We start from the raw sequence: 17,802 nt of genomic DNA, 5'->3' as shown, positions 1-17,802 counted from the left end.
ACATCACGTTCACGTGTCATGGCTCAAGATCTGCCGCCCAAAACATCCGGCATTCCTGTCCAACAAACCATTCCTGCGTGGATCGTCAACGCCCGGCAGCGCGACCCACCCATCTTCTCTGGTCTTCCACGCGACGACGTCGAGGTATGGCTGAAAGAATACGACATGACCAGTGTTTATAACCAATGGGATGGGCCTTAAAAACCTCTTCACGCCGCCTTCTATCTGTCCGATGTCGCAAAAACGTGGTTTTTAACCACGAAAGCAGCTTCTCAGATTGGCCTACTTTTGCTCAACAAGTTCGTAGGATTTTTGGGAAACCGAACATTCATTCCAAAGTGCCTAAACAAAAGCTCGATGGGCGTGCCCAACATCCCGGGGAGACGTACACTTCGTACATTGAAGATGTCCTTGCCCTTTGCCACCGCGTGAACTCGGCGATGACAGAAGCTGATCGTGTTCGCCACATCATGAAAGGGATTGGCTATGTCGCATTTAACGCTCTGGCTGTTAAAAACCTCACCACCGTTGAGGACGTCATCACCACATGTCAACATCTTGATGAACTCCAAGCTATTGGATTGCACCTAGACTACCCAGACGCCAGTGACAGCCGGCCTTCCTCGGATGCAGATTCGCGCACGCTCATTCGCACTCTGATTCGCGAGGAACTTCAAGCGCTAGGGTTGTCTTGTGCACCCACGCCTGGGCGTCACTCTCCATCTGCTGGTGTGCGTGACATCATCAAAGAGGAGCTCTCATCCATGGCTTGCACTCTTTCATTCAACACTCTGACGCCACTAACGTCGCCCATAATGTATGCGCGTCACTGCCATGCCACCTGCCTTGGTTCAGCATGCACATCCTGTTCCTGCGTAGTCCAATGTAGCAGCATTTGCACCACACTCGCCTGTCTCAGCACCAGTACCAGCACCTGTCACAGCTCCAGCACTCTACACCCCCTGGCGCTCGCCTCAACCAATATGTTACTATTGCTGCATTCGGCACCATATTTCACCATTTTGCCACAAACTCCAGCAGGACAAACGCCGTGGCTACGACGTTTATGAAAGGAATTCGGTGCTTTCCCCGTACCAGTACTAGTGCTGCCCTACGACACATTCTTTCTCTCCAACTTCTCTTATCGCCATACCTCACCCCTACTATCCCGGACGCCGCCGGCTCCTTCACCTCTGCGACGCTCAACATCTCCTCTGAGACCGGTTCCACCTACTTCTGACTACCACTCGGAAAACTAGCCGGTGCAGTTTTTGGAGGGAAAGCTGCATCGCTCGAACAAACACCAAGACCTCCAGAGGGCCCAGCCAATTTGTTATTAGTGTATGCTGAAGGGGTACCAGTTCAAGCATTGGTAGACACGGGGGCTGCTATTTCTGTTATGCATGCGGATTTGTGTTCTCGTCTGCATGAGTTACCACACCTTATACTGGCACTCTCTTACGTAGCACAAATGACTCGCAGATACGGCCATCAGCACAGTGCACCATTAGAGTTTTCATTGGTGGTATTCGGTGCCATATTCAGTTTGCCGTGTTGGCTTCTTGTGCTTTTATGCTTATTTTAGGATGGGACTTTTTTTCTGATGCTGCTGCTTCTATCTCTTGTCGACAACGACTCATACATATGCAAGAGACGGATGATATCTCCCTGAAATCATCACATAACCGGCTACGAACAGCCAATGACTTCCTTGTGCCACCTAACCACGAGCACGTTATCACTGTTATGTCTGACTCTATTGACGACGGTGACATCCTAGTCACTCCATCAGCCCGTTGTCTATTCAGAGGGATTGCACTTTCGTTGAGTCTTGTCCGCTTCTTCTTTAATGGCACCGCCTTTCTCGCTGTACTGAATATTACCAATGAGCCGATTCTGCTTACCAAGAGCACTGTTGTAATTTCCAGCATGGACACACAACCTATCTCTGTAGTGACTTCGGATACCAGTCTGGTGGAATAACGTTCAATACCAACAGATTCTCCACCTACTATGGCTCTCGTCAATGCCATCAGCACGGATCTCACTCCCGCGCAAGTAGAGGAACTACTGACGTTGTCCAAGCATAAATCTTTTTTCGACGTACATTCTACTGCTCTAAACTAGACTTCTGCGGTTGCTCACCGCATACACACCGACGGAACTTCTATTGCCCGTCGCCGACCATACCGTGTCTCTTCCTGCGAATGCGAGGTCATCGACAAGCACGTTTCTCATGCGCTCAGGCAAAATATCATCCGCCCCTCCTCAAGCCCTTGGTCGTCACCTGTCGTTCTCGTGTGACAAAAGGACGGGTCGGCGCGATTCTGCGTTGACCACCACGCATTGAACAAAGTAACCAGAAAAGATGTACCTATATCCCTTGCCTCGCATTGATGATGCCTTAGATTCTTTACAAGGGGCGGAATATTTTTCGAGTCTTGACCTAGCGGAATATTTTTCGAGTCTTGACCTGCGCTCTGGTTATTGCCAAATTCCAATGCACGAGGATGACAAGGAAAAAAAACCACCTTTGCCACATCCAACAAACTTTATGAATTTAACGTCATGCCTTTCGGCCTCTGCAATACGCCAGCAACGTTTGAACGAATGATAGACACTGTATTGTGGGGCTTTAAGTGGAAAACATGCCTATGTTACCTTGATGACATCGTCATATTTTCTTCAACATTCGAACAGCACTTGCGGCGCCTAGATAAAGTTCTGACGTGTCTCGCAGCTGCTGGTCTTCAGCTCAACACCAAAAAGTGCCACTTTGCAGGCAAAAGTATTAAAGTACTCGGACATCTCGTCAGCAAAGATGGAATCCGGCCTGATCCCGACAAGATTACCCCCGTTCTTCGCTTCCTGGTGCCTCAATGCCTCAAAGAGCTCCGAAGCTTTCTTGACCTTGCGTCATACTTTCGGCACTTCATACAAGACTTCGCCACCATTGCTGCGCCACTTCACCAACTCCTTTTATCGGGAACAACATACGTATGGTTGGACGAATGCCAAATGACTTTTGACACCTTGAAACGTGCCCTCACGTATGAGCCAGTGCTTTGTCATTTTGATAATGCCTCACCTACTGTTCTTCATTCTGATGCCAGTGAACACAGACTCGGCGCTGTACTTTTGCAACGAACAGAGCGTTATGGCGAACATGCTATCGCATACGCTAGTCGCACCCTCGCAGCAGCAGAGAAAAACTACACCATCACCGAGCAGGAGTGTCTCGCTGTTGTCTGGGCCATCCAGAAGTTTCGACTGTATCTTCACGGCCGCTACTTTACCGTTGTCATTGACCACCTCGCTTTGTGCTGGTTGTCGACGTTGAAGAATTTGTCTGGACGTCTCGGTCATTGGATGCTTCGTTTCCAAGAATACGAGTTCAACGTTCGAAGTTCAAAGAAACACAACGATGCCGATGCCCTTAGCCGCTGTCCTTTACCATCCTCATCAGGCACTCCTAGCTTGTCGCCAACTGTGAGTGAACCCATCAAAGCGTCTCCATCAGCTCATTCACTCGCCGCTTTTGACTTTCTTTCTGCCTTCGGCAACGAGAGGTTTGCATCCCACCAACGCAGCAACACTTACTGTCGCGCTATAATGCAGCGCCTTCAAGGCTTTTCTCGTCCTCCCAACGCCCGCGCCCATCGGCAGCTGCGGAACTTCAAGACTGAAAACTCAATCCTTTACCGCTTTGTCTTCAACCCCAAAGGACAGCGCTGGGTTCCTGTCGCTCCTCGTTCTCTAAGGACGTAGATTTTGGAGTCGTTTCACGATGACCCCAAGTCTGGTCATCTCGGTTTTCAAAAAACCTATGAACGGATCTGCAGTCGTTTTGCCTGGCCCGGGCTTTCCACCTGTGTAGCGCGATATGTTGCGTCATGCTTGCTCTGCCAATGCCGGAAGCGACCCACTTCCTCCCCGGCCGGTCTTCTACAACCTCTCCCGTGTCCCGACGCTCTCTTCAAAGTCATCGGCATTGACCTCTACGGACCACTACCAATATCAGCTAGCGGCAAGCGCTGGATTTTCACAGCAGTTGACCACATGACAAGGTACGCCGAAACAGCTGCACTTCCTTCAGGATCGGCAGAGGACATTGCCACATTTTTTCTGGAGGCAATCTTTCTGAGATATGGTGTGCGACGCATCCTATTGAGCGACGGCGGCAAGGTGTTTCTCTCGGAACTACTCAAACACGTTCTCGACGCATGTCATACAATTCATAAGACAACTTCCAGCTACCATCTCCAGACTAAGGGCCTCACAGAGCGCTTCCATCGAACTTTGACTGATATGATATCTATGTATATCAACGCCGACCACACCAACTGGGATACCATCCTGCCATTCGTGACTTTTGCATACAATACCGCTACGCAGCGCACCACGGGCTATTCCCCATTCTTTCTCGTCTATGGCCGTCAACCAACATCTCCGCTTGACATCTTCTTTTTTGACGTCCCTGTGAACTCGTCATCGTCATCGAGTGAGCACTTAATCTCTTGCCTGGCCGATTGTCGCCGAGGCTCCTGCTTCAATACAAAGGCAAGCCAACAAGAGCGGAAGACTCGCTACGATGGCATCCACCGCGTAGTTCACTTCAATACTGTAGACGAAGTACTGTTGTCAGTCAATCAATCAATCAATCAAAGAACTTTATTTTCACCAAAAACAAAAACATTTACGGTGAAAAAGGGTGGCCGGGAAAAAAGCTGTCCAATGACAGCTTGATAAAGCCCCAGCCACCCATCGGCGGCGCAAGGAAGGGTACAGCACCTGATAAAAGTGGGGAAAAAATGCATATTAATAGTCGCTAAACAGTTACAAATTGATATCATAGTGCATTCACTACGGGCACAGGTGCACTACATGGTCAAATGTACCTAATTATGCACTTGCTAAAGATAAATAACGAGGAAAAAAGAAAAAAACTAAAAGAAAAACAAGGACAAAAAACAAAACAAAAAGTAAAACAAAGCCAGAGAAGAAAAAAAAACAAAAAATGGAAAGAAATATATTAGGCACTTTGAGTACATTAAAATATACAATGCGCAGTTATGTACTGATATGCAGCACATATGATTCACATAGATATATAGATAGATATATAGATAGATATAGATAGATATTTTTTTGTGTGGAATAAAACATCTGCTCCTTGCGTTTCGAAATAGCTTAATGTTGTTGGGACGATGTGTCCGGTGCGTTGTGTTCCATAGTGTGTGCGTGAGAATGGAACGTGCCAAGGCGGTTTATATCGGACATGATAAAAAATTGCGTTTTGTGTAAGGTTCGCGAGTTCAAGAAGTGTGTCCGATTTCCCGAGTGCTGCCTTTTTGTAGCAGCACAGCAATTTGTAAGTATATATATCTGATATTTTCACAATTTGATGCTGTTTGAAAAGAGGGGCGGTGTGTTCTAGAAAGGGAGTATTTGAAGTAAGTCGAACCATTTTCTTTTGTAACACACTCAGTTTTGACATATTAATGGCTGTAGTTTTACCCCATACCAAGAAGCAGTAACATAGGTGGGAATTAAAAAGCGCATCGTAAAGTAATCTCTTTATTTTAGCTGGTAGTATGTGTCGATGACGGATAATTAGTCCTACAGACTTAGACAATTTCAGCGTAACCGCGTTTACCTGGTAATTCCATGACATGTGCTTGTTCAAGATGATGCCAAGTATTTTAACGCATTTTTCAATGCGAACAGTGAACGGACCTAGGACAAGCTCCTCAGGTACTACAGCCAGCACGCCGCGAGCACGATATATAACACACTTAGTTTTGGCTTAATTTAATACAAGGCTGTTCACCTTGCACCAGTCATTCAGCTTCGCACAGAACGTACTTGCTTCAGCTTGAATGCTACATCATTCCTGGCCTTTAAAGATACAGTGTAATCATCGGCGTAAATGATGAACTGACAAGTGGTGTTTAATTATATTACATCATTAATGTAAAACAGGAAAAGCATTGGCCCTAAAATACTGCCTTGTGGTACTCCACAAGAGATACGCCTGAGACGTGATCTGTGAGTGCCTATTTCGGTAAATTGAAGTCTTTCGTCTAGGTAGGAGCGAAGAAGTTGTGATGCAACTCCCCGAAATTCATAGCATTCCATTTTCTGTAAGAGAATATCATGATTGACACGATTGAAGGCTTTGCTAAAATCGAGCTATAGTCCTACTGTGAATGTTTTGTTTTCTATGTTTTCTAATATGAGCTCTTTTTGAAGCAAGAGTGCGTCCTCTGAGGAACGGTTTTTTCTAAATCCGAATTGATAGGTAGTTAAGAGATTCTACTAAAGCTCTCGATGCGGGTATTAATAACTTTCTCATCGCCTTTCGAAAAAACTTGCAATATCGAGACTGGACGGTAGCTGAAGAAGCTATTTTTGTCGCCTCCTTTATGAATTACTGTCACTCTAGCAAATCGCATGCTACTTGGAAAAACGCCACATGAGATAGCTTTGTTAAATATGTGTGCGATGACAGGAGCGATCAAATCTAGTACGTACTTAACGGGTTTAATTACTAATTTGTCTGCATCGGGGCTACGACTGTTCCGAAGGCCGGAAAAAAGAGTAATGACCTCAGAAACAGAAGTAGGCTGAAAAAAGAAAGACCGTGATAACCGTGGAACATCTACAGAAGTAACCGGGGAAGTATCCGTGTTTCCTATCTGGACAAAAAAGTCATTGAAACTGTTCTTGAGTGTTTCCCCCCGTGGACCCCAACACGGGTTCCCGGCCTGCGTGATAAGTTTTACTCACGATTCATGGGCCCCTATGCTATAGTCAAGCAGACGTCTCCTGTTAACTACCGAGTAACCCCTGTTGTCATGCCTTCCAATGGCCGTTCTCGTGGTACGGAGGTTGTTCACGTGTTGCGCTTAAAGCTATTTGTGAGACGAACACCACCGTCATAAACAGCGGCCACGTTGGTTGCTTTTGCGTAAGGGGAAATTAGTGTAAGCACAATATTCACAGCGTTTGACCTTCATCTTCTTTATCTGTATAATCATCATCACGAAAAACATTGTTTTCGTTCGAAGCGTTCATCAGGTGATTCGGCCTAATAAACGCCATCGCAATCCCAACACTGCTACTGTCTTACACCGGGTATAACAAATAATTGGTTATAACAAAGTAATTGAGGAATAGCTAAAGTATGTCATGAATACACTGCTGCAAATATATGTGTATAAGGAGTTTTCAGATATAACGAAGTATTTTCATGGCAGGTGTGGCTTTATTATGATTTTCATGGCAGGTGTGGTTTTGTTATAATGAGGTTTGAGTGTATATACAATGTTTATTGGTCGTAAGTGGTATGTTGTGTCGATTGTTCAATTTCGTTCTGCCTTCATTATTACTGCTTTGTGGTATCGGATCTAGTTGGAAATTGGCAAAGACGAGGTTTGTGCACATTTTCCATCGAGCGTCTTGCTTTGTGCTGTGCTGAAAGTATTGAGCTGCTTGTTGTTTTTTGTCTGATATTCTAATTTCTTGCTATCGCATTCATTGCTTCGCCCTAGTGGTGGAACTGTGACCTTTTTCTGTTCTCCGCAGGCGGACAGCAGTGGTGGCATTGGCGTAGGAACCAAGGGCAAGGCACACCTAGCGCATGAGATCAAATGTGTCATCAATGACGACTATGCCGTGCCTTGTCGGAAGGAAGGTTCGGAAGTGTTTGTGCCCTTCAGCTTTCTGCGCAAGTACTTCGAAGTGTACGGCAAGATTGCCTACCGGGACGGCAAAGAGGTGCTTGACTGGCAGCACAGCTACTCCAAGGTTATGGCACCGAACGCGATGTACCACACGGCTGGGCCTTTCCTCTGGTTCGAGAACTACAATGTGGCTGTCCGTGATCGCGTCAAATGCATCAGTGGAATGGAAGGCAAGCCTGTTCTTTCAGTCATTCTCATTGCTGAGTAGAGGTTCCATGGCACAAACATGCATTTAATCTCAGGGTAACCTCTACCATCTTTTACTCGTTACAGTCTCAAGCTGGAAGTGATGTAGCATATAAGCAGTTCATTGCACTGACGTTAATACTACAATAGTGCGTAAACATAAATGTTGGATGAAATTGAAAGCTACATAGCTGACAGTAAAGGCAATCGAATTAGTCACCCTACGTTTTGTTTTATAGCAAAACTTTGTTTTCTTGTCTGTGTTTTTCTTGCGCAAATGCCATTCACAATGGAATACCAACTCGCCTGATGCTCGGTTATTCTAAGATCATGTTACACTTGCTTCTGAGTACAAGGTTGCAGGTTTGATTCCAAACTATGCAGCTGCATTTGGAGTACAAAGGCACAGAAACCTGTGTGTAGGTGCTTGTTGAGGTATCCCAGTCAAAGTTAGTCCAGAGAATTTCTTCCTCTACAAATTTTTCCAGAGACCCAGTTTTTCTAGTCTAAAAAAAATAATTAGTTGAGTAATCAATTGGCTCATCTTTTTCATTGCCATTTTCTTTCCCTGTACAGAGCAATAGGCTGTATACTGTAAAGTTTTTCTGGTTGAACTTTCAGGCTTTCAAATGATATTTATACATTTAGAACAAGTCATAAGCACATTGCGCTAGCCACATTATAATGCAATACATCTGATTTCTTGCCTTTCCTGCATCTGTGGAAATGTACACGGCTTCTCTGCTTGGGCTGTTAGTGCTGACTGTCCTGGTTGTTTTCAAAGTTAATTTAGAGGAACTCTTCACTTATAGCACCAATGTTTCTGTGATTATTAATATTTTCCTATTTCAGTGTCGTTTTTCTGTGCCCCACTTTACTAATTTTTGTTAGTCCTGCTGCGACATGAAAGGTTATGTTTATATAATAATACTCAGTGTGACATGTTATATAATAAAAAATTCGGCGGATCTCACTTACGTTGAAAATCGATGGTATGCAAAGCATGCACATAAAAGGTGACTGTGTTCTTCATTGAGCAAAACGTTGTGAAGTGGCGCTAAAGATGTGTACAAATGCACGCACAGGCATATGTTGAGCAGCCGCATATGTTTTATATAACTAGTTGTTTACGTTTGCATAAAGATGACAACAGCAACATGGATGTTAGCAACAACATAAGCGGTAAGCTGATATAAAGCTCTGGTTCTCGCCCTGGTAGCCAGCATGGTAGTCCTGGACACTGCTACATGAGTGAATTTTGGTAGATGGTGCCTAACTACAATTGACGTTAACCCACGGGATGGCTGTATCATAGGAGTACGTGTGTAATGTTTATAAAATAGGACAGTCAGCACTGCAATCACAATTGACGTTTCACGAACATAATTAGGGTCACCTTGAAAAGTAGTTTCAAGACCTGTTCTGACTCTGTAGTAAAATACTTGATTGCAATGCAGAATGCTGAGGTTCGATTCCTGCTGGGACCCCAACATTTATTCCTTGCATTCATTGGGTCAGTGCTGCCAATGCCAGCTTTTTCTTAATGCCCAGCCTTAGAAGGACCAGTAGATATAAAGTGTCATTTACCTGTGGCATATACCCGCATAGCAGTGGCATACACCCACACGTGGGTATGTGCCATTGTTTGGAGAGAATAACGCGACATTGTTATAGAACTCGTTTCACAAAAATTTTAGCGTCGGTGTCATTAATTCTGAGTGAAAAGTCATCTTGTGCGTGAGTGAGAAATCTAGAAAAATGCAAATAAAATAAATAATAAAGAAATTCTGGGTCCAAGTGGGGATTGAACCCGGGTTGTTTGCATGGCAAGTGGTTGTTCTACCACAGAGCCCCGCGTCTGCTTTTACAGTGAAAATAACTTCCTGTGCTTAGAAGTGCAGTGAAAGTAAATTTTGTGTTTTAGAAACACAAGCGTCCTGTATACGTGCTTGACAATACAGCATGAAACATTGCAGTTATAATGCGTGGTACAAGCATACATTGCCATTGGACATAAGAACATGTGATTATCATAATGACCTCTTGGCTTAAAGCCGGTCACCCACTATAAATGGCACACATGTTACTGTGCCTATGCCCTTAAGGCCATGTAGTCGGTGCATAGCATTTCGAAGAGATTCCTTGCACTAAGTTTTTGAAGTATGCACTAGGGACAGGATATCGCTATTGTGTTCACCTCTTGAAGGTGAGGCTTAAGGGTCCCCCAATTTTTTGACGACGTATGCGATGGGATTGCGACATTTTTAATGTCATGACCAGTGAGTTGTATTCGTCAAACCATCTTACTCTCCCCTACTAATTTTAGTTTACTCTATGGTAAGGGAGTGGTCACGAAAGAGCACCCAGATGTAGTTGGCTAGGCAGACAGACACAGGCACACAAACACACACACACACACACACTCTCTCTCTCAAAGTGCCTGCAGTACGCGAAGAAATGCTTCGAATTTAATATATTTTTCTGTTCACTTCAGTGATCTATTTCCCAGTTTTCTTCCTGTGACCCTTTGTCTATAAGAGCCCTGACATTACTGTTATACGAATACATAATAAGTTATCTTCATTCCCTTCAGTAGCCACAGAGGATGCTCATAGTGCAGAACAAGTGATGCATTTTCTTATAAGCTAGACCCTTGTGTTTTCCACAGGTGTTCCCATCTCAACACAGTGGGACCCCAAGGGCCACTTCTATCCTGTACAGATCGCGCAGTTCGGGCTGAGCCACTTCAGCAAGAACTTCACGGAGCCCCCGCCGTCCGTGGCTCTTCTTGAGAATGGCGTGCGCAGCCAGCACGGCTCCTGGGTTGCCTCCTCGAAGCTCAAGGCGAGCTACTCGAGGCTTCGCGACGACGAAACAGAGGGGCACGTCTTTGAGTTTCGGACTAGTGGTAAGAATTCCACAATACGGTGTTTAAAGAGGCCCTGCAACGCTTTTTAAGCATGCTCAGAAAACGCTGCAAATCGGTAGTCTTGGCTCTTGCAAATGTGTGAGCCAAGCAGAATAGCTTCTTATACAGCAGGGAATTCAGAATTAAATTTCAGTGTCAGCTAGATATTGCTCGCTCTTCCCACGGCAGAGAATGCCATATTCCTTAAATCACCTGCATTTTACGCCCAGAGGCACGGCCTTTGGTTGATATATTGCCATCGCGAGCTAGTATACTTACCACGGCCGCCGCAGTGTGCCACAACGTGCCTGTGCTGCAGCACGCCGTGGTACAGGCAAGCGAGCATCACACGATGCTTACACGATGGCCGCGCTTTCAATTAAAACAATAGAAAAAAGTGTTCAAGGTCAAGATGTCTGCTTGCGTATGTACGTTGATTTTGCCCCCATATTAGTATTCTCGTCCTGCCTTCCTCTTTTGTAGCTTTCGGCACGCTCACTGAGATGCAAGGAGAGAGAAAATTTTTAGTCTGTGCAAAAATACCTGTAGCTTCGTCCATACGTGACAGATTATAGAATTTTCAGCATCTCTGGCGCAATAAACTCTGATAGTGAGGTCGTCAGCTGATTACATGAAAAAATGTTTCAGGGTTTAACGCTTTGCACAACAGTGGGACATCAGGCTTTTCTGTTTGCAAAAAAATTTTTTTTGCACTTTACCCATTACAATCAGTGTAATGCTGAGTCACTCATATCCTACTTAGGTAAGTCTTGTGATCTCGAGAAAAACCTTTTTACAACACTCTTAGATTGGAGTAGTGCTGCAGTGGCATTGAATTTTGATCAATTCTTTATAATAGCTTCTGAAATTTACTTTTTTTTAATTCTTTTGATAGCAGGAAGTTACAGAAAAAATGCCATATAATTTTCTCTCTTTCTGGTTTTTCGGAGAAACAATTTTAGCTTCCAGTCAATAGATGTTTTAATGAAGTTGTGTATTAACTTCACTGATAAACACATCGAAACACTATTCCCTGCGAAATTGCCATGCTCATCCCTTAGCATAATTGCAGACATTGGTGTGTGAAATATGTTTCTTGATGTCGTATACCTCTTGAAGAGTAAGCACATATTCAGGTACAACAGCCTATGTTCCAAGAGCCCTGTGTTCGCATCAATGTAGGGTCTAGAAGGACGCACTCGGTATAAACGTACACAGTACACGCCTTTTGAAATGAACAGGTGGACATTTATTACAGTGAAACCTCGTTAAACCGTAGTTGGCCGGAGCTCGGAAAAAGTACGTACTAAACGATAGTACTGCTTAACCGAAATAGCGTCAGGTCGCTCACTTAACTGTCAAAAAAAGAAACCTTCAGGGAGTGCGATGAAAGAACAAAAAACGTGCAGTAATTTATTAACTTAGTGTGACAAAGTCTGTAATCTTCATTTGACGACGCGGCGGCCTAGCAGCAACGACAGCGGCCTCAAACTCACTTATACTGTGAGCCAGCTTTTCCGCCAGCCCCCTCTTCTCGGCAAATACCTGCATGACGCTGACGCAATGCGCAGCTTCGGCCACTGTCGGACCTGGATCATCCGTGTTGTCGCTCTCCATGTCGTCCTTATCACTATCATTTGGCGACACTTCGACAACCGAGGCAACAATGGCTTCGTCGGACATGTCCGGAGATGTCTGCACATCGCTGTCTGCGTCTCTGAAGTCGGGGAAGGAAATGCCTTCCGTAACGCCCTGCCGCTCCAGGACTTCAGCTGTCACACAGGTCCCGTTAATTAGGGAGGCGATCGCCGGGTTAATTCCAAGGGCCGAGGTATCGGCCCCCCGAACCGCACCACGAAAGCGTGGACAATTTAGAAGTGGTCCTATTTGGCGCGCCAGCGGACGCCGGCTGTGGCCCAAAGAACAAGTCAGAGCCGAGAGTTGATAAACAAACGAAATTATATTCTCAATATTTGCAAATCAAAACAACACACAAGTATGCACTCTTCACGATAGTTGAGTACAATATATACCAAACAAACAACGTACTACACAGTACAATCAGCCACACTCGAAACAACGAACACAGACAACAATACGCACTACAATGCAGTCGCATGCGTTGAACAACCAAGACACTTAAAGACTTAAGAGACAGGAAACCTATTCAGTCCAAAGTTCTTGGAACAAAAGTCTGGATGATACTCTTCCGAGAATCACTCACTTAAAGTCCAGCGTTGTTGTCGTTCCGCTGCCCTCGAAGTTTCTCTTCCAGGAAACCTCACGTCTTCAATAGGCCACTCTCTAAGCTTCAAACTTCTTCGCCGGAAACACGTCGGCTTCACACACGCAGCCGTTGCTACGCGTCTTCGCTCGATAGCGGTAAACACTCACTCTTGCCTGTAGCTCGAGTCGTCACCCCTCAGGTGGAAATCCTCTTCTTCTCCTGCTTTGTCTCCACGGACAAAACCTTCGCCGACTACCCGGCGGAATCCCTACGCGCTCTGGCGCTAACTTCCGTCTTCTCCTGATCTCTCACCTCGGCTGCTCGATTAAATACCCTCCGCGTGAGATTCCAGAAGGTTCTCGTCATTTCGTTGGCGCGATACGCAGCGAAGGTTGGGGAGAGGGCGAGACGGTTCAAATGCTGGCCGCGACAGATGACTCAACCCGGCTTCAACCACTCCCCTTTCCATCTAGAAAGTTCGAGTGCTTGCTCGGCCACCATTGTGGGGTGAGGAGGTTCGTCGGCATCTAGAAAGTTCGAGTGCTTGCTTGGCCGCCGTTGTGGGGTGAGGAGGTTCGTCGGCGAATCTACGCTTCCGAGGGAGGAAGTCGCGCCCGGGGAGTCTGGATGTTTGTTTTCCTTTTTTTTTATCGTTGACCTCGCGGCGTCACTCCGGCGTTTCATCGCGAGGAGTTGGCGGCGCGCTCTTTTTGAGCGCTCGTTCTGTGACACTGCCCCCACTTTAAGATTATTATCTCATAATATTCAAAATCACACAAACGAGCGCGAACAGTCACCACACACTCTGACAGACTGTAACACAATCCGTCGCTCATGACACTTCACATTCACAAGAGATCACTCAATACAACTGTACATTGCAATTAAATCTCACAACACATAGAGTTATAGCCACAGGTACATGAATGCAACACTCCATCACATATTCCAAACAATACAAATGTACAAAGTTCTCTCATTACAACAATTATACAATACTATACATCACATCACCGTAACAAACATTTTGACACGCTCGACATACAGTTGTGACACAGGACAACAACCACATTAACTTAACATATAGCGCTGTCAAACACATTCCGATTTGACCTCAGCACCTAACCTGTGCATTTCGAGCGGCGCTTGCGCCCTTTCTTGTGGTGCTCTCTCGATCTCTTCTTATTATTTTTGCGCGTTTTGTTCCGGCGAGCCCCTTCCAACGACGGTATCTGAGGCGGCGTCTCAGCCATCATTGTCACTTCTGACGCTGCTAACGGGTCATGACGCTCAACCGATCCTGCCCGGTTATTCACCCGCTTGTTCACGTCCCGACATTTGGCCTGGCTGGCCAACTCTGTCTCCTTTACACTGTCGGTCTGTTGAGGTCGTGCCGACGTAAGTCCAGTTGCTTGGCCCGTGAACTCATTCAACACCATCATCTTCTCATTCGCTGTCTCTTGCGCCGCGGCTTCACCTTGGGCTCTAGTGAGATCCGTCACGGGCTGCTCCTCCACTGTATCTCGCGGTCGCTGGGTTGGCGAGGGCTCTATCTTAGGGTCTTCTCCCAAACATTCTGGATCATTCGGTCCTCGCGCCCCTTCGATGTTTCCGATGACAAGGTCGTACAGGGGGGTCGTCATGCATAAAGCAGTAACCTTCCCGCTGAAGTACGGGGTTTCAACCTCAATTTCTGCTTCGGGAAGCATCCGAACCGTACGGTCAATTAGGCAAACCGGTTTCGTTTTGCCTGTTAACTTACTTTCTTGTAGCAGATTTCTCCGCACGATAACAGTGGAGCTGCCGGTATCTCTTAACACCGTAATCTTTTTGTCCGCAACTTTTCCAGGCAGCGTTGGCATTCCCTTCGAAACCCCGGTTGGATGTTTTGCCATTACCGCACCCACAATAGGAATTTTCTCCCCACTTTTCAACTCTACGAATCCATCTGTGACGGCATTATTACCGGATTTCGGTGCCGCTTGCACACAGGATACCTGGTGAGTTTGACTCACTCTGTTTTGACTTGCGTCTGCTTTGTGCCCAGTCTGACCACACTTGAAACATTTCACAACCGTAGGGCTCGTAAAGATCGGTCGACAGTTTTTCGCGCGATGACCCACTCGGTTACACAGAAAACATCGCGGAATGCTCTCCGGTGCACGCTTCTTTTCTTCGGGAGCCGATTTCTTCGAATCTTCAGGACACTCCTTCTTGACCCTGGCCAAATTAGTTCCACCTCGCGCTTCCAAGAATTGATCAGCCAATTCGAGCATACCTTCAAGTGACTCAGCCTTCCTCTCTTTCAAGTACAGCGACAGGCTTGGGTGGCAACTAGTAAGAAATTGTTCTTTAATTAGGAGCTCTCTAAGTTCATCGTACTCCTGCGCTGTCCCTGAAAGTTCAATCCATCTGTCGAAATAATGGCAAAGTCGGGCGGCATACTGCGTAGCCGTCTCACCATCAGCTGGCTTTCCTGTCCGAAATCTGTCCCGGAATCCTTCCACAGTAAATCTAAATCGCTTCAGCAAAGCAGCTTTCACCTTTGCATAGTTGGCTGCATTGGTCGGTGTCAGCCTACCGTACACACTGAGCGCTTCACCACTCAAGCAAGTACTCAAAGTAGTTGCCCATTGATGTTCCGGCCAATTCTGGCTCCTTGCAATCGTCTCAAATCTGTGAAGGTACGCGTCAAGGTCGTCCTTCCTTTCATCAAACGCTACGAGCAGCTTGCTTGGGTTCAAGCGGACGCCATGATCTTCCCGTTCGCTACTTTCAACTCTAGCTTGGACGGTAAGTTCACTTCGCTGTTGCAAACGGAGCCGCTCGAGTTCCATCTCGTGCTGCCGCTGCCGTTCCCTTTCCTCTCTTTCTTCTTACAGTTGTCGCTCCTTTGCCTCTCTTTCTTCTTTCAGCTGTCGCTCCTTTGCTTCTCTTTCTTCTCTCGCCCTTTCAGCTGCCAACCTCTCTCGTTCCAACTCAGCTGCTTTTTCTTCCTTGGCTCTCCCTTTTCTTCTTTTTCCTTCTGGGTGACCCACTTCCGTAGTTCGGCGCCAGAAAGACCCATCTTCTCACCAAGAGTGACTAACTTTTCGAGATCCATTGTGTCTCGCAAATAAAACCTTGCCGCGTGCAAAAAGTATCTGCCTAAATCAGTCTATCGGAACACTCCACTGCACTCGTTAACGAGAACACAGAGCAACACACAAAATCGTTCCGATAGCACTATCAACAACTCGAGGCTCTTTCTCACTTCTTTGGACACACTGTGCACCAAAAGGTCCTGTTGCGGACGCCAGATTAATTGTCACACAGGTACCAATAATTAAGGAGGCGATCGCCGGGCTAATTCCAAGGGCCGAGGTATCGGCCCCCCGAACCGCACCACGAAAGCGTGGACAATTTAGAAGTGGTCCTATTTGGCGCGCCAGCGGACGCCGGCTGTGGCCCAAAGAACAAGTCAGAGCCGAGAGTTGATAAACAAACGAAATTATATTCTCAATAATTGCAGATCAAAACAACACACAAGTATGCACTCTCCACGATAGTTGAGTACAATATATCACCAAACAAACAACGTACTACACAGTACAATCAGCCACACTCGAAACAACGGACACAGACAACAATACGCACTACAATGCAGTCGCATGCATTGAACAACCAAGACACTTAAAGACTTAAGAGACAGGAAACCTATTCAGTCCAAAGTTCTTGGAACAAAAGTCTGGATGATACTCTTCCGAGAATCACTCACTCAAAGTCCAGCGTTGTTGTCGTTCCGCTGCCCTCGAAGTTTCTCTTCCAGGAAACCTCACGTCTTCAATAGGCCACTCTCCAAGCTTCAAACTTCTTTGCCGGAAACACGTCGGCTTCAGTCACGCAGCCGTTGCTACGCGTCTTCGCTCGATAGCGGTAAACACTCACTCTTGCCTGTAGCTCGAGTCGTCACCCCTCAGGTGGAAATCCTCTTCTTCTCCTGCTTTGTCTCCACGGACAAAACCTTCGCCGACTACCCGGCGGAATCCCTACGCGCTCTGGCGCTAACTTCCGTCTTCTCCTGATCTCTCACCTCGGCTGCTCGATTAAATACCCTCCGCGTGAGATTCCAGAAGGTTCTCGTCATTTCGTTGGCGCGATACGCAGCGAAGGTTGGGGAGAGGGCGAGACGGTTCAAATGCTGGCCGCGACAGATGACTCAACCCGGCTTCAACCACTCCCCTTTCCATCTAGAAAGTTCGAGTGCTTGCTCGGCCACCATTGTGGGGTGAGGAGGTTCGTCGGCATCTAGAAAGTTCGAGTGCTTGCTTGGCCGCCGTTGTGGGGTGAGGAGGTTCGTCGGCGAATCTACGCTTCCGAGGGAGGAAGTCGCGCCCGGGGAGTCTGGATGTTTGTTTTCCTTTTTTTTTATCGTTGACCTCGCGGCGTCACTCCGGCGTTTCATCGCGAGGAGTTGGCGGCGCGCTCTTTTTGAGCGCTCGTTCTGTGACACTGCCCCCACTTTAAGATTATTATCTCATAATATTCAAAATCACACAAACGAGCGCGAACAGTCACCACACACTCTGACAGACTGTAACACAATCCGTCGCTCATGACACTTCACATTCACAAGAGATCACTCAATACAACTGTACATTGCAATTCAATCTCACAACACATAGAGTTATAGCCACAGGTACATGAATGCAACACTCCATCACATATTCCAAACAATACAAATGTACAAAGTTCTC

General features: G+C 46.4%; 1 protein-coding gene across 1 annotated transcript in view; it reads left to right on the top strand.

The window, feature by feature from the left end:
* The window catches only part of Hsepi (D-glucuronyl C5-epimerase), an 88,909-nt gene that overhangs the window by 49,561 nt on the left and 21,546 nt on the right, over nucleotides 1-17,802 (top strand). Inside the window, exons 3-4 of the mRNA XM_075889177.1 lie at nucleotides 7,588-7,915; nucleotides 10,600-10,839. Of these exons, the coding sequence (XP_075745292.1) occupies nucleotides 7,588-7,915; nucleotides 10,600-10,839 (568 nt within the window). The remainder of the gene's footprint in view (nucleotides 1-7,587; nucleotides 7,916-10,599; nucleotides 10,840-17,802) is intronic.

The sequence above is a fragment of the Rhipicephalus microplus genome, chromosome 3 (genome assembly GCF_043290135.1).
Source record: "Rhipicephalus microplus isolate Deutch F79 chromosome 3, USDA_Rmic, whole genome shotgun sequence".
NCBI classification, from domain to species: Eukaryota; Metazoa; Arthropoda; class Arachnida; order Ixodida; family Ixodidae; genus Rhipicephalus; species Rhipicephalus microplus.
This window is presented reverse-complemented; position numbering and strand designations above follow the sequence as displayed.